This window comes from Miniopterus natalensis, chromosome 17 (assembly GCF_054644295.1).
Source record: "Miniopterus natalensis isolate mMinNat1 chromosome 17, mMinNat1.hap1, whole genome shotgun sequence".
NCBI lineage: Eukaryota > Metazoa > Chordata > Mammalia > Chiroptera > Miniopteridae > Miniopterus > Miniopterus natalensis.
In genome coordinates, this window is record NC_142097.1 from 31,183,214 (window position 1) to 31,204,923 (window position 21,710).

Below are 21,710 nucleotides of genomic sequence, written 5' to 3' on the forward strand. Positions count from 1 at the left end.
TAAATTCATTCCATTGTGGTTAAAGCGTATGCTTTGCATTATTTCAGTCTTTTATATCTTATGGAGACTTTTTTTATTACTTGAATGTGGTCTATTTTGTTATTGGCTACTGCTTGCTTGGCATCTCTTTTTCCATCTTTTTCTTTCTTTTTAAATTTTATTGACTTCAGAGAGAGGAAACAAGAGGGAAAGAGAGAAACATCAGTGATAAGAGAGTCACTGATCAACTGCCTCCTGCACGAGCCCCAACTGGGGATCAAGCCCGAAACCCGCGCATGTACCCTGACCAGGAATCAAACCGTGATCTCCTAGATCCTAGCTTGATGCTCAACCACTGAGCCATGCCAGCCGGGCAATATGCATTTCATTTTTATTTCCTCTTACTGGCCTTTTACCTATACTTTTTATTATATTTTTAGTGGTTCTAGGGATTATAATATGCATCCTAAACGTATCACAGTCTATTTAGAATACTGCATTAATAATTCACATGAGAATCTTATTAGATTAAATTTTTATTTACCATCTCATTTGCTATTGTCGTCATATATTTTACATATACATACATAATAAACCCCATACGATTGTAAAAGTCATTTAACAAGGAAGTTAGCAGACCGAGGTGGCTCTTACGTCAGCCAACATGAGCAAGCCAAAGTCTAAGCCTGAGTCAGTTCCCATAAATATCTAGAGGTTAGGAAAGCAAAACTTGAGAACAACCATCACAAAGAGCACTAAGCTTTCCTAAATAGGGAAACTGCTTAAGCTATAACTAATTAAATAATAAAAGACTTTCCCTTAGCTCCTGCTGGTTGAGCCCCCCTAACCACTTCTGATTTGGCACTGGCTGATTTGAATCAGTTTGCTTACATAAACCCTTCAAAAATGTAATGTGCCTCAGTTTGCCTTTTAACAGTGTATAATTACATTTGCCTTAAAGTTACCTCTCCAAGAAAATAAAATATAATTGTGTATAAAAAGAGATACATTCTCTACTTATTTATCAATCCCAGTTCTCTTCATTCCTTCCTATGGATACAAGTTTACTTCAGCATATCCTGTAGTGCAGGCCTTCTGGCAATGAATTCTTTCAGCTTTTATCTGAAAATGTCTTCACTTTGTCTTCATTTTAATGGATAATTTCCCAGAATATATAATTTGAGATTGAATTCCTTTCAACATTTTGCTCCTTTTAAAAAAACTGATTTGAGAATGAGAGAGACAGACAGGCATCAATTTGTTGTTCCACTTACACATTCAATGGTTGATTGTTATATGTGCCCAGCCAGGGATTGAACCCACAACTTTGTCGTATCAGGACGACACTCTAACCAAATGAGCTATCTGGCCAGGGCCTGTTTTTATTTGTTTGTTTTGCTTTTATTTTTTTATTATTTTTATTTTTTTAATGTTTTTATTGATTTCAGAGAGAAGGGAGAGGGAGAAAGGGAGAGAAACATCAGTGATGAGTCACTGATTGGCTGCCTCCTGCACACCCCCTGCTGGGGATCCAATCTACAACCCAGGCATGTGCCCCGACCAGGAATCCAACCTTGATCTCCTGGATCATGGGTCTACGCTCAACCACTGAGCCACACCAGCCAGGCTGTTTGTTTTGTTTTTAAATCAGGCATTAACTTATACTCACATTTCACATAGTAAAACCCTGCCAAAACCCTATAAATGGTATCCCCAAATCAAGTCATTTAACATACAGGGCTGTACTACTGCAAAGTTAACAAAGTGTCTGGGAGTGTCTTGCAGAGGACAAGGGCCAATCACCAACCCCTAATGCATTTCTCTGGGGTTTCATTGCATTTATTTTCCTGTAATCCCTCACCAGTTCATTTCTGAATGACTTTTCCCTCCTGTTAACTGAAAAAAAAACCCACAAAAAAACCTGAGTCATTTTCTTAACATAACCTCTTTGAAAGTGGGGATCATGGCCAGAGCCATGGCGTAAAAGCTACACCGCTCCAATACTAGGATAAGACACAGGAGTTCAGAGGTAATGGATGGATGTAGTCACCAGAAACCTCCAAGCCTTTTAGAATAAAAGCAGACTAATGAGAACTGGGAGGCTGACTTCCTCCTATCTAAAGATGTAATTAAAGAAAGTCTAAACACGGTAGCTCTAATACAAAATATGACATAAATCACCTCTAATAGATGAAAATAAATTAAGGGGGTGCGAGTTCTGCTTAAAATTTGGAGCAGGAATATTGGGAAAGTCACATAATGGGAACATAAATAAATGATAATTGACATCTCATCAAGCACTTACCATGCGCCAGGTCCTCACTAAATGCTTCCCGTGCATTGTTGTCTCATTCAGTCCTCACCCCGCTCCTACTGGTGGGCCCTATGGCAAGGAAATTGACCTTTTAAGAGGTTAGGTAACTTGTCCAAGGTGAAGGGAGCAAGGGACAAAGGCAGACTTTGCACATAGGTCATCAGACTCCAGAGCCACTTTCTAACCACAGGCTATCTCTTATTTCACTTCCCCTGGGTCTGTTGTCTGGGAGTAAAATGGAGACGGGGCTTTTTTATTCTGAAGGTGGCTTCTGGCTTTAACATCATATAACCCTATGGTGAGCAAAGGCTGGGTGCTTAGATTCCAGCGCAGACTCGGGGTTTAGACCAGAGCTTATGCTCCCCTTGAGTCCATCAGGGCACAGGAGAGAGGACCGTCTCACGGCTGTCACAGTTCCATGGGGATACCTGGGACACTCTTCTACAGCGAAACTTCAGAATGAACGTTTTAGGCAGGACACAAAACTCCTTTTGAATGAATCAATATAAATTTTTGCAAAGTAAAATGAATCCCATGCTGTGAGTTTTCTTCCTGAATGTTAATGAGCTGGAGTTCATTAATTAGCCTCTTCTGAGTTTGCTTAAAAGCTTAAGAGTAAATGTACACTTTCTGAATGTCACATTTTACAGGCATTATTTTGACTTTTGATTGTAAGTCAGAGGATGGGCTAGGCCCATTCTGCAAATGAAGACACTCACCCTACCAGTCCAGACGGGGACCCAACTCTTGATTGTAATATCCATGTTCTTTCCACTGTGTTGGTGGTTCTCTAGTGTAGTCTGCGGACTCCTGAAGACCGATGAGACAATTTCAGGGGGTCTGTGAGGTCCAAGTGACTAAGATGTGATCTCTTTTCACCGGGTTATTTGTACAAAAACAATGAACTGCTGCACTCTAACATGAGTCTAGTCGGTGGTACTGCTGGGCCTGGCACTCACAGTAGGAAACAAACCCCAGAATGTCCTTAAGGGAGCAGTGGCAATTATTGTTATTAAATCATGATGTGACCCGTACAGGCCACCTCTCCTGGGGCACACATAGTACAATGGGTGTCTCAAGGAAAACCATGTGTGCAGCTGGTTGTGCTGTGAGCTGAACTGCCTGTATTTCTCGTGGAGCATCATTCTCTGAAACAATTACTGACAGCAAACCTGCGGTAGTTCAGACACGGGTATTGGCAGGCATTTTCTTTTTTTTTTTTTCCATTGCTTTTTAGAGAGTGGAAGGGAGAGAGACACACATCCATTGGTTGCCTCCCCCCATGCTCAGGGCCGGGGAATGAGCCTGCAACCCAGGTACCGCCCTTGGCCAGAATCGAACCCAGGACCCTTCAGTCCGAGGGCTGAAGCTCTAACTGCTGAGCCAAACCAGCCAGGGCAGCAAGCATTTTCTTGACTGTGAACAAAGGGGCCTCTTGCTTCGAGAACAACTGATAGTGTTGGTTACAAATGAAAAACTTAGGGCCTTCAGGTAAAATTTTGGACTTCGGCAAAACTTACCTGCTATAGTGAGCTGATAGCTTCCCAACACTTAAAAGACTTTTCTGATGAGATATTTTGCAATATTAATAAATGCCATTTTAAAATATTGCATAATTAAATGTGTCAGCTTTTGGCCCTGGCTAGTGTGGCTCAGCTGGTTGGGCCTAGTCCCGTGCACTGAAAAGTTGTGGGTTCAATTCCTGCTCAGGGCACATGCCCAATTCCAGGATCCATCCCCAACAGGGGCGTGCAAGAAGCAGCTGATAGATGTTTTGCTCTCACATGGATGTTTCTCTCTGTTTCACTCTCCCTTCCTCTCTCTCTCAAAAAACAAAAATCAATTTAAAAAACTCTTTCAGCATTTGAAAGATGGCAGATTCCCAGCAAGTTCTGCCTGTGCATCATCACGGTGTCTTCTTGCCCTTCGGTGAGGCACAGCCATGACCTCCCAACAAGGTCTGCTCATAGCTCAGGCGAAGGTGGTGGGGGCTGTATTTCAGCCCCAGGGGTAGTGGCTGCTCCATGTACCAGCTATTCCTATATTTTTTGGAGTTCTCTTTCTTGCCAGCCCCTCATCACTCCAATCCCTGTTAGACTTCATAATTTTCTATTAAGCTTTTCCTGTTTGAATTACTGTGTGGTTTCTTTCTCCTAACTGGATTTAGACTGATACAGGGGGCCTCAGAAAAACCAACCAGTGAGGTCGTTACTGTGAAGGGAAGGAATCTGCCAGTCCCCGTCTTTACAGCAAGAGCTGTCCACCTGACATGAGCGGAGGCGGGAACAGGTTGAAGGAGAAAGTCTGGATCAACTGCTCTTGGGTATAAACAAAGAAGTTGAAAATTAGAACCAGACAGTACCCCCAGTTTGAACAGGCTGTTCTTTCACCTGTGATGTTTCCGTGGCATCATCCCTTCAGGACAGTTAAACTAGTAGGAAGCGAGTGGTCCGACCAACCCAGGTTTGAAGCAGCTAAAAAATTAACTGGTAACGAATTTACCACCACAGTGTCCAAGATGAAGACACCAAGAGGAGACCAGTCCCATAGGAGACACAGAGAGAGCTTGCAGACAGACACTTAGGTTGTCTCTGTATCTTGGCTGTTATAAAAAATGCTGCAATAAACATGGGAGTGCATGTATATTTTCAAGCTAGTGTTTTCATTTTCTTTGAATAAACACACAGAAGTGGAACTGCTGGATCACACAGCTTTGATATTTTGAGGAACCTCCACACTTTTCCATAGGAGCTGCATCAATTTACATTCCCACCAACAGTGCACAAGGGTTCCCTTTTCTCCACATCCTCACGGTTTGTTATTTCTTGCCTTTTTTATAAAAGCCATTCTAACAGGTATGAGGTAATATTCCATTGAGGTTTTGATTTGTATTTCCCTGATGATTAGCGATGTGGAGTATTTTTTCATGTATCTGTTGGCGTTTACTAGTTATCTTGTTTTCCAAACCCTGGAAAGTATGCCAAAAATCCCAGTGCCAAGATCTCATCATTCCAGAGTAGTATTTCTCATCACAAATCAATAAACCACATTCTGATGCACATCAATGTCATGCATATTAAAATTGGACAGCACTTCACTGGTCCAGTAGCTCCCAGATCTAAGAAACTCCATTTGACCAAACTTTGCAACACCAGACTCCAGTCAAGGCAACCCTTCTTGTTCCAGAAAACTTTAATCTCTCGCATTATTGTAAAAAACAAACAAAGATTTGCAATCCTCAACTAAATATGATAACTCAGCATGGACATTTAGTTCAATGATTTTATTTAAAAATCCTCAAAGCTGAAGGAGGGATCTGATCTCTTGTTAGAAGAAAGCAATTTTCACAGTATATATTCAGTCATTTTAGCTTTGTGTGGAATAATAGGAAAGGAACCTTCCATTCATGATCCTCCCTCCAGCACACTCAGCCAGGTGCTGGGGATCCTACAGCAAGATAACCCATCCCTGGCCTGAACTCATAGCAAATCCTCTCACCCAGGTGAAACAGGAGTTCCTCCCCAGGCATACACACCAGGTCTTATTTTCACTGCTCTACACAGAGCCCTAAGGACCCTTCACTTTAAAGTTGAGAAAAATGTGAAAGGATTTCTCAACTCACTGCCTGCAACAAACCCAACTACTTGTTAATTCTTGACAATTACAAGGATAAAATACTTGAAGTTTGTAAGAGGTTCCACATTTAATAGAACTCAAATATAAAAAATTAGGTCAAGTAACATGTTGTCATGTTTTTAAATGTTACTTAATAAAACTTACTGAAACAAGATGTGCAGTGCTTTCTTGTACTTGGTACTATAAACCGCTTCTGACAAGGGCTTCTGGATGGTCAAAAAATAAAATAAAAAAGAGAACATGCATACTGGTATGCAACAATGCCTACAGGGAATGTCATGTTTTAAATTTTGTTACTAAGATTAAACCTGAAGAAAAAAAAAAGGTCTAGAAAGCAATACACCCATGTTATTGTAAAATGATGAGGTAGATATTTTGTCCTATGCAGTCAAGTGAAGATAAAAAACTGCATATGACTTTCAAATCTTTTTTTTTAAGTTCAGGTTATAGTCACTTTCACAAACAAGGCATTTATAAACTATGAGGTGGAAGGGTCACAGTCAGGCAAGCTCTGTACTTGATGACTTGATGCGTTGTTTCTCGGAGATTCAATAATCAGTCTTGGATCAATCAACTGTTTCCAAAACACAGTGACCTGAGGAAAAACCCAAAATATTCAGTTTAGAGATTTCATTTTGAGGTCCTATAGGTTTTAGTCAGTTAAAAACTTCAGTCAAGGAAATTTCCATTTGTGCAGAATGGCTGAAGACATGGAATGATTTGAGGCTCAAGAAACTGAGTTTAATTAGGGTATAAAAACTTGTTTACCTCAAATGCAGCTAAGTTTTACATTAAGCATACTTCATTCTCTTTGAATGAGAGCAGGGTTTGTGGGAGATGGGGTGGAGTGAGGGGCAGCTGGTTACAAAAGGTCAAGAGGACTTGCCAAAAAGCTTCTATGGATGGGCAGCCCACAGACCTCTTGGGAGGCAGATGTGGCCCAAAAGGGTTATCACTAGACTGCTGATGCCCTTTTGTGCAGCTCTGTACTTCTTAGCTGCCTAAAATATAGGCGGCATTTCACATTTTACCAAGAAAAAGCAAGCGCTAGCACTTGGCCACGTGGCTGAATGATGAGGGCCATCTAGTGTCCAAAAATGGTAATTACAGGCTCTGCTTCAAACCTCTGGAAAGGCATAGAAAGGTTGAGTTTTCTCCAACATTGTTTCCAAGAACACATTTCAACAATAAAAATGGGGCTGAATATGTTGAAAATAAAGAAGAACAGAAGACTGGGCTGAATCTGATGATCCTGCCACAGACCCTAAAATGTTTTTGGAATAAATCTCTAAGAGCATCATCTTTCTTAGAGACAAATCAAAGCATAAAGTCTAGTTAGGGTTTCTACATTTCAGAGAAAATGTGTTTGCAATAATCAAACTTATAGGACAATATCCATAACACTTCAAATATAAACACCTTAAGAATAAATTCTATTTACTTTAATGCTAGCATAGCCTAATGAGCCACCCATTGCCAGCAACTAGTCTGGCTGCCTAAAAAGCTCTAAAACATATGCTTCCTAAAATGCCAATTGAAGATTTTTTTTTTTTTTTAAATATATCTTTATTGATTTCAGAGAGAGGAAGGGAGAGGAAGAGACAAAGATAGAAACATCAATGATGAGAGAGTCATTGATCGGCTGTAGCCCGCAACCTGGGCATGTGCCCTGACCGGGAATCGAACCCCAATCTCCTGGATCCTAGGTCGATGCTCAACCGCTGAGCCAGGCCCGGCTGGGCCCAATTGAAGATTTTAACAAAATCAAAAATCATCATTTTTATGTCATTTGTCAAGCCCATCTTTGCTGTTTTTAAGTCAGAATCATGGTAACATCTGAGGGGTAGCGGTGACTACAAGGAGACGTGATGGAGACTTCCAGAGGGGGCTGTCGATGTTCTTGATCTGGGTAGTGGTTTTATGAGTATGTTCATGTGTGAAAATTGTTCAAGCTATACCTACATGTACTTTTCGGAATCTATACATCAATAAAAGAGGGTGTGATCTGTGCATCTTGTCATGAAGGCTCCTTAAGGTCCAAGATGGTGCCCTAACTAGGCACTTGGCACTGGTATGCCACCCTGTAGGCAGGACAGACACCCCAAGACCCAGATCTTTTATGATTTTAATATAGGCAGTTCAGGAAGCTTCAATATCACCTTCCATCCAGGCAGACCACCAGTAACCAGTCAAGAGAGAATGGATGACTCAGCACTGCCAAGAAGAGCAGCACGCCTACCTTTCTCTCCTGTGTCACAGCATACTCCACGACCTCAGATCCATTTTCGTTGTGATAAACCAAATCGAATTTTCCAGGTTCTTTCATGGCTGAAACTAGATGGTAGGGAGGAGAGACAATAAGTCATTTCCCAGTAGTGAAAACATTCTACAAGCAATTTATATCATTAAATAAACAACCACAAACAAACTGCATTGATGGGGAGGTTGAGTACGCACATGTGAGCATGGAGCGCTCGGTGATGCAAGACCCTGAGAAAACCCTGCACCAGCAGACGGGAGCTTCTTGGCCATTTATCAGAGATGATCTTTCCTTCATTAAAAAGAAATGAGCTTGACACACTATCACTAGTACTCCCAGAAAAGAACGTATAAACTACAAGATAATCCCAAAAGATAACTGATATATTTCAACAAGGGAAGTTAATCTGAATTCTGCAAAATTCTTGTATCTTGCTCTGTCCTCAGAAATTACACATGCTTACTACTTGGTAATATGGCAGTCCTCACTTTGCACAGTAGTGTGGGACCCTAAAAATGACCGTGCAGGCTGAAATCATGCAAAATAATCTTAATAACCAATGGGAAAAATTGTAATTGTTTCATGATCTTTAAAAATTCTGTCGAAACATTAAAACCTTTACTATGTAAGGAAATGAAAAGAAGTAAAGCTAGTCTTTATGTAGCACACTGTAACTTAAAACATTAGAAACACTGAGAATTGAAGTGCTATTTCTTTGTGAGAATCTTATCAAGGGTAGTTTGAACAATACTTGCCTTCTTGTCAGGCAATGATGATACAAAAAGAGAATCTTTTTTATTACTTGCAGAATTGTCATACTCATTCCTATGTCTGGATCAGCTTTCAATATTTTATCCTTTGAGCTTTTAATGCCCTGAAATAGCTCTGAGAGTTTATTTCTTCTTCATAACTCTGGGAAATTTTTTGCTGATGTTACTTCTGGGACACCTTCATCCCTTTCATCACAAATACCCTCCTAGTTTATGTCAAGAAGTTCATGTAAACCGCAGTATCAGCATTCCCATGGTTAGCTGCTTCTATAATTTTACCTAAACTTGATTTGGATGTCCCTTTTTGCTTCTCTGTAATGCTTTCATCTCTGTCAGCCAATTCCCTATTTCAATTATCCACTCTGTAAACGTCATGTGGGTTTATCACTGAGGGACAAAGCAGCAACAAAGCTACACACCTTGCTGTGTGTATGGGAACTGAGTAACAGATGTCATCACTGTCAATCACCTGATCAGGTGGCTGACTGTCACACAGTGATCAGGCTATGCCCATGAAATTCGACCATGGATAAACTTCTCTGTCCACCATTCCTAAGAAGGGGGATTTCTTCCAATGAAATCTCATCAGAATAAAGCTGGAAAACCAGTGTAGGTTATAGTTAATCATTTACTTAATATCATAAAGAGACTTTGTTGCAAAACCCTTTTGACTAACTTCTGTGTACTGGAGTTTTCATTATTTTACTCACTGCCTTATTTGAACACAGACAGAAGCTAATTAATTGCCTTAGGAGCTGCTAAAGAACAAGGAATCTCCCCTGGTCTCTGGCCAGGGACCCCTACAATACAACCCAAGTTAAACCATATATAGGAGAGCCCTTTCATTCCAGGATTTCAGAACCAATACTGAGAGGGGTGAATCCAGGATAAGGCAGAATGTATGAAGAGTGTGTATATACACAAATACTTTAGACACTTTATTCTGACTTCACTCACAGAAATATGCTCCTTTGTGAATCTTTTGAAATAGAGCTGAATAGATCTTATGAGTCCACCAACTAGAGTTGTCCTTCTTTTATAAATCATATCCTAACATATGTCCACAATTTGCACCATTTTTAGTTTTGAGTTTTTTTTAAGTGATGCAAGAATGCAAAAACTAGCAAGGCAATTTAAGTGCAAAATCTTCCTAGGTTTTTACCAAATTCCTCCCAATCTCTTAGATAGCTGACCCACCCACACAAAACTCAATGGCAAATTTTTTAGCAACACCTCCCTGTCAGCATTCAATGTAGGTTTCATAGAAATAATTCTTTTTGAAATCAATCTGCATCAGTTTATGTAATTTTTATGAAATGATATAATTACAGTAATAAGACCAACTTGCCTAACAGCTTTGGGAACAAATCCAATAACTGCTCTGTGCTGACAGAGGTGGTGGAGAGCACCAGTTAATCACAGAGGCCAGTGTAGACAGCAGCTCCCCTGCACACAGCTCGTTAGAAACCAATGCAGAAATGAAAAGCCTAAATTTTCAGATTCTTTTCTAGAAGACTCACCAGGTAAGGATGAAAGAATTTCGATATCTACTTGCTGCGATTCTGGGTTGTAGCTTAATATTTTTCCTTCCTTTCAAAAATAAAAGTCAAAGTCAAAAATCAACACAGAAAGCATTATGAATATACTACAGCCACTAAAGTGCGCACTTTAAAGTGTTTTAAATGGTGGATTTTATGTTAGGTGACTTTTATCTCCATAAAAACGTTTTGTTAAAATAAATCAGCATGTTGGGGAAATGAAACTCCCACACACCAAGACACTATCTTCCCTGATCTTGATCACCCCAGGGTCAGGTACCACACAACTAGGAAAAGCCCATGCAGACCAAAGCCTGCCATTTATCGAAAAGAGCCAATCCTAGGTTGTTTCCTGCACCCTGCCTGCCTATCCCCAGGAGACCCCAGTAAAAGCTCTGTCCTAGGGTTTCCCCTCACTCCTGTTTCTGCCTCCTGACCACACCCAGGTGCTTTCCTCCGCAGCACTGGAGGGCGTAGCACTGCCCCTCCTCTAGGGAAATGCAAGAAATAAATTCCTCTTCCAATAGCACTGGCTTCTCTGTGTCTCACTCAGTCACCTCCATAAATTAAAATCCCATGGGTACAAATGCAGCAGGGTCAGGGGCTGAGATCACACTCTTTGAAGAGAGATCTGACTTTTGAAGGCAAGCTTGATCAATACAGCTGGTGAGCAAGCAGGGTAACAGCATTTGTGGCCAAAGCAAAAAAGTGAAACCAATTTTCTCTCTCGAAATGGTTTTGAAAGCAATTTCAAAAAAGTTCTAAAACTACTGGGAAAAGTTCTTACCAAGATTTTAAGTCTTCCAAGGTATGAACTCAGATTAAATCAAGTCTCCTGTACTTTAGCTCTAATACTATATTAAAATACAAGTATTACCTTTAAAAAATGAACTTATAATCTGTATAGTACATGAAAACTTAAAAGTATGCATTTTAATCAGATTTTCAACAAAATGCTGAATGGGTGGAAAAGAGAAGGAAGCCTGTAATTCTGTAATCCCACTGCCTGAGTCAAGTGCTTACTGAACTACGAGAACCCTCATACGCCAACAGAAAGTCCCACACAGGCGTTAAATAAGTAATTCCCAAGGATGATGTCTGTGAATTATGCAATTAACTGATAATGCAAAAAACCCACACAGGTTATAATAAGCAGTAGTAATTCACAAATATGTAAAATATATTCCTATGATGAAAACGATCCAATTTTCTGGCTGAGAGCTATTTATTATTTCCTTTCAAAGTTTAAGATATGGGGGAAGAGTACCCAAGTAAGTCTGTGTGCCTAAGCTGATTTTAAAAAATGAGTAAAAAAATTAAATTGCTGCCTGGCCGGGCATGGCTCAGCAGTTGAGTATCAACCTAGGATCCAGATGATCACGGTTCCATTCCCGGTCAGGGCACATGCCCAGGCTGCGGACTCCATCCCTAGTCGGGGGCGTGCAGGAGGCAGCTGATCAATGACTCTCTCATCATTGATGTTTCTATCTCTCTCTCTCCCTTCCTCTCTCTGAAATCAATAAGGATATATTTAAAAAAAAAAAAAATTAAATTCCTTATTCTCATTCTATATTCTTCCCAAGTGTAAGGAATATAACACTAGAAGACTTCACAGTGATGCCATTAAAAAGTTTACAGTTTGGTAATGTTTTTCTTTCCTACCTTATAGCATTGTTTACTCAAAATAATCTGCATTACCCATAATAGCAATATTAAATATGACTTTAGCTTCTTTACTATATGGACAATTATTTTTATTTTTTTAAATATATCTTTATTGATTTCAGGGAGAGGAAGGGAGAGGGAGAGAGAGAGATAGAAACATCAGTGATGAGAGAGTCATTGATCAGCTGCAGCCCACAACCCAGGCATGTGCCCTGACCGGGAATCGAACCCCAATCTCCTGGATCCTAGGTCGATGCTCAACCACCGAGCCACACCCGGCTGAGCTGGACAATTATTTTTAAATAAAAAGTCTTACCTTAGGGGAAAAAAAGAAAGAAAAATAAAGGATTTAACATTTAAAAAGAAAAAAAAAAGTCTTACCTTGTAGTCAGAGACATCAGGAGAATAATCAGGTGTTAGTTCCAGAAGCTAAAAAAAAAAGAGAAAAAGTCCACAAATACACAAGTCCTGCAGCTCCTTTCCCCTACCTCTGAGAAAGCACACAGAGCCCGGCCATGAACCTGTGGCAAAATGGGGGTTCCAGTGGTCTGGGGGAGGGGTGATATGAATAGCTTTCTTTTATTGAGCACCTGCTAAGACACTAGGCTAAGCCATTTTTATTCATTTAGAAAACAATTACTGGGCACCTATTACATGCTAAGCACAAGAACATGAAAGATATGATCCGGGCCCCGGTTGGCTTGGCTCAGCGGTTAGAGCACTGGCCCGCAGACTGAAGGGTCCCAGGTTCAATTCCGACCAAGGGCACATACCTCGGGTAGCAGGCTCGATTCCCTACATGTGGGAGGCAACCAGTCAATGTGTGTCTTTCATATCGATGTTTCTCTTTCTCTCTCTCCTTTCTACTCTCTGAGAAGCAATGGAAAAAAAATCCTCGGGTGAGGATTAAAAAGAAATACATACATACATACATACATATATGAACGATCCAGGCAGGAAGGGTGTGTGGGAGTCTGCGTATATATATATACATATATATGTGTGTGTATATATACTGCTAATGAGTAAATTTACTTGGAGGGAGAATAATCTTTTTGTAGTAATTGGTGTTTTTTTTGTTGTTTTTCTTAAATTTCCCCCCCCCACTGATTTCAGAGAGGAAGGGAGGAAAGAAAGAGAGAAACATCGACGATGAGACAGAGTCACTGACTGGCTGTCTCCTGCATGCCTCCTGCTAGGGACCGAGCCCAAAACCTGGGCATGTGCCCGGACCAGGAATAGAATGGAGATCTCCCAGAACATAGGTCAACGCTCAACCACTGAGCCACGCCGGCCGGGCTCTAATTGTTGTTTTAAAACATACCTTAAATGCAATCTTTTCTCCAACTTGGGGGGCAGCTGCTAACAGTGGTAACAGATTGTAGTCCTTCTTGTGTATCTCTACTGGATTCTGAAAAACAGTATTTATTAGTCATGTGACTGTTACTGGTGAGAAAATGTGAACCCATGACATCAATTGCAGACCCGCTGTGGGGAAAGGGAAAGTGGTAAACTGAGAATAAAAACTACTTGCCTGGATAATAGTAGATGAGTTTGTTACCGTTTCATTTAAATGCTGCTGCTTCTGATAGTCAGAGTCTCTATTTAAAACATGGGGAAGAGCAAGTCCCCGTCCTCGACCCTGACCTCTCCCCTGCATGCCCCGACCCCTAACGCCCCTCCAAGAAAGAAGGCTCTCTCCTCTACCCCAACCTCTCCCCAAACTGATGGGGAGAGTCACGTTTGGAGGACCAGGAGCCTGTGATGACTGCCCTGGGACTGGGTAACCTCTTCCTGCAAACAGGCCGTCTGTCTTTTTAAAGGGCCCTGCAGCCTTCTCCAGGGTGCTCTTTGACTCACTGCACTGGTCAACTGAATCCGAACTACTGTCTGAACTAGAGTCTGATGTTTTGGCTGTCTTGTCCTCGATGGGGGCAGAGTTCAAGCCAGTTTTTGTTGCTACTTTGTTTGCAGTTGTGTTTTTTATAGAGAGCCCTTCCTTTGATAGCACAGTTGATACTTTCTCCGAGGACTTTCTGACCTCCAAGACGACACTGCGGAGATCTTTGATGGCTGATTCATGACAAGACTCAGACTCTGAGGAGGAGGTGGGACTGTCTTTCCTCTGAACATCCATGCCACCTTTCCTCTTGGCTCTGACAGAGCTGTTTCTAGCAGGAGAACCTTTTGGAGGACTACACTTCTGGATGGTCTGCTCTTTCACTGTCTGTGCTTTAGAAGACTTGGGATTCTTCGTCTTTTTTCTATTATATACTCGTTTCTCTTTCTTCTTTGGTGATTTTCTTTTGGCCTCTTCATTGTCATCTTCTGTGCCACATGCGGCTTTGTTTTTCCGCCTTTTTTTCTTCCCACTCTGAGCTGTGACAGCTTTTGGTTCCACATCCAAGGTATTCTCACTGTTGTTCTCTCGCCTCTTCCACTGCTTCTTTGAATTTCTGCAATCAGATTCTTCATTCTCTTCCAATGGCAATGACCGCTTCTTTGCTTTTCTAGGTAAGAAATGAGTACCATCACCATTACTGACTAGGACGGGATTCTCAGCGACTTCTCTCTCTTCTAATTTAACTCTATCAAAAGAACAAGAGAGAAAACTAGTGAGTAATTATGTCTCTAGGACGTTGTTACATATACTATGACTGTAAACTGTTTTTTCAGTCAATGAAAAAACATCAAATCACTGAAGGACAAAAGACTCTTTTTGACAAAATGGCTTATATGGCATCACTTATGGTCAACTTTCAAATGACTGCTTTTACTTATTAACTATCTACTGCATCCCAAACATTTTCTATACATTTTCTCTAAACACCACCATGAAGTATCTCTGATTTTAAAACAAATCACAAAATTACAGTTGAGAAAAGTAACTTGCCCAAAATCCAAAGCTAATAAGCAGCAGAAATGGGACCTCAGTTTCTCTAACTTTAAAATCTTTCCACTCTATTATGTTGTGAACCTCAAATAGTGATAATGCCAAGTACCCAATTTTGTTTTTAAATGTGGGCTGCTTTTTTTAAAACTCAGATTTTATTTTTATTTTGTTTAAATTTAGGAAAGTACTAAACAATTTATGTTCTCTGGGTTAGTTACGGTCATCATAAAATTCCATGACATTTTGTTAATTGTATGTGTCAACTTGACTGGGCTATGAGTGCCCAGATACTTGGTTCAACATTGTTCTGGGTGTATCCGTGAGAGTGTTTCAGGATGAGATTAACATTTGAATCAGGCGACTGAGTGAAGCAGCTCACCTTTTCCTAGGTATCCAGCTTGCTGACTTCAGATCTTGGGACCTCTCAGCCTCCGTAATTTCATGAGCCAATTCCTTCTAATAAATCTCCTGCCCATAGCCACGTGTCCATGTCTATACCATCTCCTACTGCTTCTGTTTCTCTGGAGAACCCTAATGCACACATCATCTAAAATTATTTCGCTACAAGAAAGTGATCCTGTTCCTCCATGAACTGGAAACAGCGCATTAGTCTAATATGTGCAGCCCGAAGGTGGACAGCTGAGTGTCCCCAACATCAAGCACATAGTGGGTACTCAAAAATGCCTGCTAAAAGTATACATACTTTCAATACATTTATATCTAGCTATAGGTTTCATCAAGGTTTTTTTTAGTGATCAAGAAAGATGTTGACAATCATATCTGAAAATAAATTATAGCTGGTGAATAAGACCTATTATAAGCACTCTTTAAATTTTTTTAAGGCATAGTAATCCTGTGGATTTATCTCAACGTAGTAGCAGAAAAATATCCTCAATTATCCTCAGGACACACAAATACACAGACACATACAAATCAAGGTAAAATAAACGCTACTTTTATCAGGAATAGGATAAAGAGAGAAATAAAACTCTGAAAGATCAAGGATTTAAATCACAAAACCACTTTACCCTCTGCTCCCAGCTGTGGATGGCAGCATCAAGCAGCAAGGAAGTATTCCTCAAACTGTCAAAATCTAGCTTGGTATCTACAAGCTATCCTGTGAATCTACAAACTACCAGAGAACTTATGGCATATCAGACTGTTCTTTGCTATTCTTGATCAATTTGTTTTGATTCAAGTTTCAAATCTGAGACAACCAACTAGAACCAAACTTCCCATCAACTTTGAAAATGGTTGCAAGGCTTTCTGTCCCTGTGGTTTATTTAAAATCACTGGAACACAGCATGTGCTGCATCTGGTATATGCAGGACCCCTGCCTTTCAGAGGAGCTTGCAACTCTCACGTGCTTTCAAAAGTAGCCCTTGGGCCCAGCCAGCGTGGCTCAGTGGTTGAGCACCCACCCATGAACCAGGAGATCTCTCTCTCTCTCAAAATCAATTTAAAAAAAAAAAGAGAGAGACATGCCTGTATACAGAGAAGGTCATGTGAGGAAACAAGGAGAAGGGAGGCATCTACAAGCCAAGGAGCAAGGCCTCAGAAAAAAACAAAACTTGCTAATACCTCAATCTTGGACATCTAGCCCCCAAAACTGTAATTTCTGTTATTTACCCCTGTCTGTGGCATTTTATTATAGCAGCCCCAGCAGACTAATACAGGGACTCTAAGCAAACAGGAAAGTTGGAGGCCACCTTCAGGAGCTCACTGTCAGCAGCCTGGGAGGAGAGGAAGCCAGATTCCAGGGGCTTAAGAGAATAGGCTGTGAGAAAAGGGCCCTGGCATACGAGTATGAAAATGCCTCTCAAGCCTCTAGGGTTATATCTCCGGATTCCCACAACCTGGCTCCATGCTTCCTCATTAGACTCAGCGCTCCCAGCAATCCCAGCAGAATCCTATTGCTGGTCAGACTCACCTCTTTACTAAGTCAGGCTAGCTTTTGCCTCCACAACGGTACTAGGCCATCCAACATTTCCTACCTGTCCTTCAAGATACTTCTAAATTCCCTGACCATTTGTGTTCCCCAATGATCTCTCTTTCCTGAACCATCTTCTCCATATAGCAGCATAATCTAGTATAATTATCCAGCCTGACTGCCTGCATCACACAAGAAGATAATATACAGAAGCATGAAGCTAGTGATTTTTGGTCTACTCCAACAATATTAGGTAGCTGTGAAAAAGAGACTGTTTTCTTCTGTAGCTCTGAAGAAAAGTGAATCTGTCAGGGGAAGACAGAGAATGATGGGGGACATGAAACCACAAAAACACAGCGAAACTTTTCCAAATTCTATTTTTTCCTAAGGTCTGCCCCATTTACCACTGAAGCCAGCTGCTGGGGTATTTACTACATGAGATTGGGCATTTGAAGCATTTAAGAGGAATTCTGCCCACCACTGTGCTGTATTTATTATCAGAGCTTTCATGGTTTGCTTTTGACATTGTTAACGTCATTATAAACCCAGAGGATTCATTAATCGAAGTGTAACTGTGGTTAGCTAGGGGCAAGCTATTCGTTCACTGGGCAGGGAATAGTTCAGAAAACAAAGTTCACAGGAGAGGATGCAGTCTTCGCAATTCTCACACTATTTACATAGTCCCTGAGTTGCAAAGAAAATGGAAATCTACTCCACAGTGAGTAAAAAAAAGGAAAAAGGAAAAAGGGAAAAGAACTATTTTTGAAATCTGGACTATTTCAAAGTGTCTTCAGAAACAGCTAAACATTAACAATAAATCATAGTGTTTCTGATTTTGAGAGACACACGCACTTATACTTAAAGACGGGTAACTGTCCCAAATTAAATTCCCTGATGTCCTGAAGAAATCTCATGACTCTGACAAGCCCTGGGGAAAGGGATATTCAACAAAGGACAAGCGAGAGGAAGGATCCTGGTTCTCAGCTCCAGGACTGTTCGCGGCAGCCGGCGCTTTAAAAAGGAGCCTTCGGTCAATGAGTCCAAGATGCGAGTCCGAACTGAAATGACGACGTCTCACCGGTTCATTGAGACAAGCCAACCACACGCGGGCCGCTCGGACCACGACGGCTCCTCGATACTCCTCTCTGCATCGGTTTTAAATTTCCAAAGGCATTCTTAAAACTTGTTTCCCAATTCACAACCCAGACGGTCCCAAACACCCATTTAAATGAGCCGCATGGCGCCCAGGTGACACTCAGAACAACCCCCGTCAGAAGCCTCAGGGGACGTCGCGGGAGCCCGGGGGCTGGACGAGCCGCGAGTTACGCAGAGGACGTAGCGCAGGGATGTCGCGGGGCCCTGAGGCTGGACGAGCCGCGAGTTACGCGGAGGACGTAGCGCGGGGATGTCGCGGGGCCCTGGGGCTGGACGAGCCGCGAGTTACGCGGAGGACGTAGCGCGGGGATGTCGCGGGGCCCTGGGGCTGGACGAGCCGCGAGTTACACGGAGGACGTAGGGCGGGGATGTCCCAGGAGCCCTGAGGCTGGACGAGCCGTGAGTTACCGAGTTACTCGGAGGACGTAGCGCGGGGATGTCGCGGGGCCCTGCGGCGGGACGAGCGGCGAGTTACACGGAGGACTACGCGGAGGACGTAGCTCGGGGATGTCTCGGGAGCCTTAGGGCTGGAGGAGCGGCGAGTTACGCGGAGGACTACGCGGAGGACGTAGCGCGGGGACCTCTCGGGAGCCCTGGGGCTGGACGCGCGGCGAGTTACGCGGAGGACGTAGCGCGGGCATGTCCCGGGAGCCCTGCGGCTGGACGAGCCGCGAGTTAGGCGGAGAACATAGGGCGGGGATGTCCCGGGAGCCCTGCGGCTGGACGAGCCTAGAGTTACGCGGAGGACGTAGCGCGGGGATGTCACGGGAGCCATGCGGCTGGACCAGCCTAGAGTTACGCGGAGGACGTAGCGCGGGGATGTCGCGGGAGCCCTGAGGCTGGACGAGCCGCGAGTTATGCGGAGGACGTAGCGCGGCTGCTCCGCCGCCCGCGCGGATCTCGCCCCGCCCACCCCGGACCCCGGGCGCCGCCCAGGGACGGCCGGGCTCAGGCAGGTGTGCCTCGTGCGCACGTGACCCAGCGCCCGGCCACAGGAGCCCGGGCGAGACCCGGGCTGAACGAAACCCAGGCCCTGCCCACACGCGAAATCAGGGCTTTTCTCAAGTTTGCTGCGCTAACCACCGGCATCGGAAGCATCCGGGGAAGGATGCCCGTTACCACGCAGGTTCCTGAACCTCGTGCCTGATCAGCTACTCAGATCTCTGCGGGTCACGAGTGTGCAGCTTGAGAGTCCCACTCATCCAACCCCACGCACCCCCCACCCACTCGCGGTCTCCAGAGGCCTGAGGCACCCCAGGGCGTGCGCACGCGCGTCCCCGGCCCGCCGCCCACCCCGCCACGCCACGCCCCGCCCCCGCTGCGCGCGCACCTGAGGTAATCGTTGTCTCGTACTAGGCGCGCGCTCTCGCTGTGGGGCAAGAGCGCCCCCTCCAAGTAGAGGCCGAGGGGGGCTCCGGAACTGAAGCCGAAGCGCTGGCGGATGAGACTAACGAGATCCGTGACTACCCGGCATCTGTTCAAGTCGACCAGAAGCCAGAAGTCCGTGCAGTGCGGGGTGGCTGGCGGCGGGTAATCAAATTGAAGCCGTAGCCTAACAGTCTCGGAGGGTGCCATCTTGCCAAGTGCGCTACGGAAGCCGAGACGCACCACAGCGCTGCGGAGAGGCGTGCGCCGGCGGCCCGCCCCTGCAGACCTGCCAAACCTGCGCCACCTACAGGTGGCAAGTGGCCACTACAGGCTTCGTGAATGGCAACGCAGAGAGGGTTGATTCAATTCGATTCTGTTCGCGGGACAGGACTAGGGAGGAAGACGTGTAAATAAAATCCCTTTACTCTTTTCCTACCGAGCAGTATGTACGGTGCGAATTTAGGCAACTCTCTGTAAAAAAATCTCTGATAAAGCAATTCTCAGCAGTTGTCTTCTAAGATATTAGCTTGTATACGCGAAAGAATGTTTTAAAAACTCAGTTGACAAAATTTTTCATCATAAGGAGTTGTAAAAGATGTCATTCATAATGTATCGTAAATATTATCGTTAAAAAGTTAATCACGCTCTTAAATGTATCCAGTGGAATTTAAATACCTACCACCTTCCACAGTAAAATATAAAAAGCCCTCTAATTAACCTCTAAATCAGAAATTTTACGTCATTTGAATTCCCATTCCATTCTCCCACATATTAACTCCTCTAGTTTTCATGACAAAGATATGAATTGTAAACCATTATTATTCCCATTTTGAAGATTAAAATAAAAAGTTGAGAAAAGTTAAGTAACTTCCCCACGGTCCCTGGACCAGTAGGTGGCCAATTGATACCTTGCAGTCAAGTCTGCAGCGTTGGGAAAGGCTTCCCTGGGAAGGGCCAGGTAAACCGACAGGCTCAACAGTAGCCAGGTGGAAGGGCCTTTAAGGAGCCCCTAACCAACCTCCACCAGTTTCTCAAACCTTTCCCAAAATAAACATATAATTTAAAAAAGAATTTTTGCAAGTACAGTTTTGAGATGAGTTCCAATCCTATTGCCTCCCCTGCAGCCCTATTATATTTTTGACCTGCCCCCAAGAGGACAGGTTTACATCACAGAAATACAAGCAAGTTCAAACTAAACCACAATCATCGCCTTTTAATGTTCTGTAGCCACTCCCTCCTCAGAAAATTTTCCACTGGCTCTTTAGCCTTGACACCCTTTGGCTGGTCTTTCTCTCTACACAGGGCCCCTTCTTTTCATCTCTCTCTTTCCTCTCCTTGGAGCAAAACAAATTCTTTTTTCTAGTTTTGTGCAGCACAATTTAGCAACTTTGCTACCTTAGCTGAGGCTCTATACTCTCAGCTCTCATCTCCTAACCTCAAGGAACCAATACGGTATTTTTCTTAAACAAAGACCATTCTGATCTTTAAGAGGAACTTTGTTGTTAGAATAATCAGCTTTCACCTGGTTTCCACGTATATGTGTTTGGTTTAGTTCCTGTGATTATAAACTGTAATGAAAAAGGGAAATTTAATCTTTGCCTTAAGGAAAGACTATCTAGTATTGAAGGCTATTCTCAACCAAACAGGTCAACTTTTGTTTTGTTTTGTTTGTTTTGAGATTTAACTTAAGCAGTTTTACAGGTGTACCTTTACCCAAAGCCAGGTCAACAGTGCTTCTGGGTTAGCAGCCTTTGCACTGAAATTCACACTATTCTGTAAGAAAATGCAATGTTGCATATTTCAGAGAAACTATAGAAAACAGTTTATTTCTGAGCAGAATATACTGCACTAAAACCTTATTTGATCTTAAAAAAATAAATAATTGTTGTGAAGATAATGTTAACACAGAATAATGCTGATGACAAATTTTCAAGAGAAAAAAAATTCAAAAATTTTATTGTATTTAAAAACATGAAGAGACTAGAGCAAAAAAAAAAAAAAAAACCCAAACGTCAACAATGGCTATGTAGGATCTAAGATTTTTTTCTCAACTTTCCAAAATGTCCATAATATATGTAACTTTATAAGAAAAATAGTTTTGAAAAATCTCTGAAAATGGGATCCCACAGCTTTCAAGGACCAGCTAGCTCGTCCATGCTTCGTCTGATTTGTGGCAGACGCAGCAGTTTTTGAAATGCCAGG

At 42.7% G+C, this 21,710-nt stretch overlaps 1 protein-coding gene across 2 annotated transcripts; it reads right to left on the reverse strand.

Annotated features, from left to right (window-relative positions):
• Window positions 1-5,467: 5,467 nt before the first annotated feature.
• Window positions 5,468-19,715, reverse strand: COIL (coilin). 2 transcript variants are annotated; one of them, XM_016207213.2, is made up of 8 exons: window positions 19,471-19,715; window positions 13,697-14,750; window positions 13,487-13,573; window positions 12,544-12,591; window positions 10,480-10,549; window positions 8,387-8,480; window positions 8,169-8,263; window positions 6,438-6,524 (listed from the first exon to the last, which is right to left on the reverse strand). In XM_016207213.2, the coding sequence occupies exons 1-7, from the start codon at window positions 19,713-19,715 to the stop codon at window positions 8,203-8,205; spliced, it is 1,659 nt and encodes a 552-aa protein (XP_016062699.2). In that variant the 3' UTR covers window positions 6,438-6,524; window positions 8,169-8,202. The 2 variants fall into 2 exon arrangements, with proteins under 2 accessions (XP_016062698.2, XP_016062699.2); XM_016207212.2 differs by lacking the exon at window positions 8,387-8,480 and having other exon boundaries at window positions 5,468-6,524.
• Window positions 19,716-21,710: the final 1,995 nt, after the last annotated feature.

Bases quoted from the DNA above. Each gene is read 5' to 3' on its own strand.
- COIL (XM_016207212.2), bottom strand. From the start codon at position 19,715: ATGGCACCCTCCGAGACTGTTAGGCTACGGCTTCAATTTGATTACCCG. The intron at 12,592-13,486 runs GTATGTTTTAAA...TTTTTTTTTTAG, and splicing joins GAGAAAAGATTGCATTTAAG to CTTCTGGAACTAACACCTGA. The intron at 10,550-12,543 runs GTAAGACTTTTT...TATTTTTGAAAG, and splicing joins CTGATGTCTCTGACTACAAG to GAAGGAAAAATATTAAGCTA.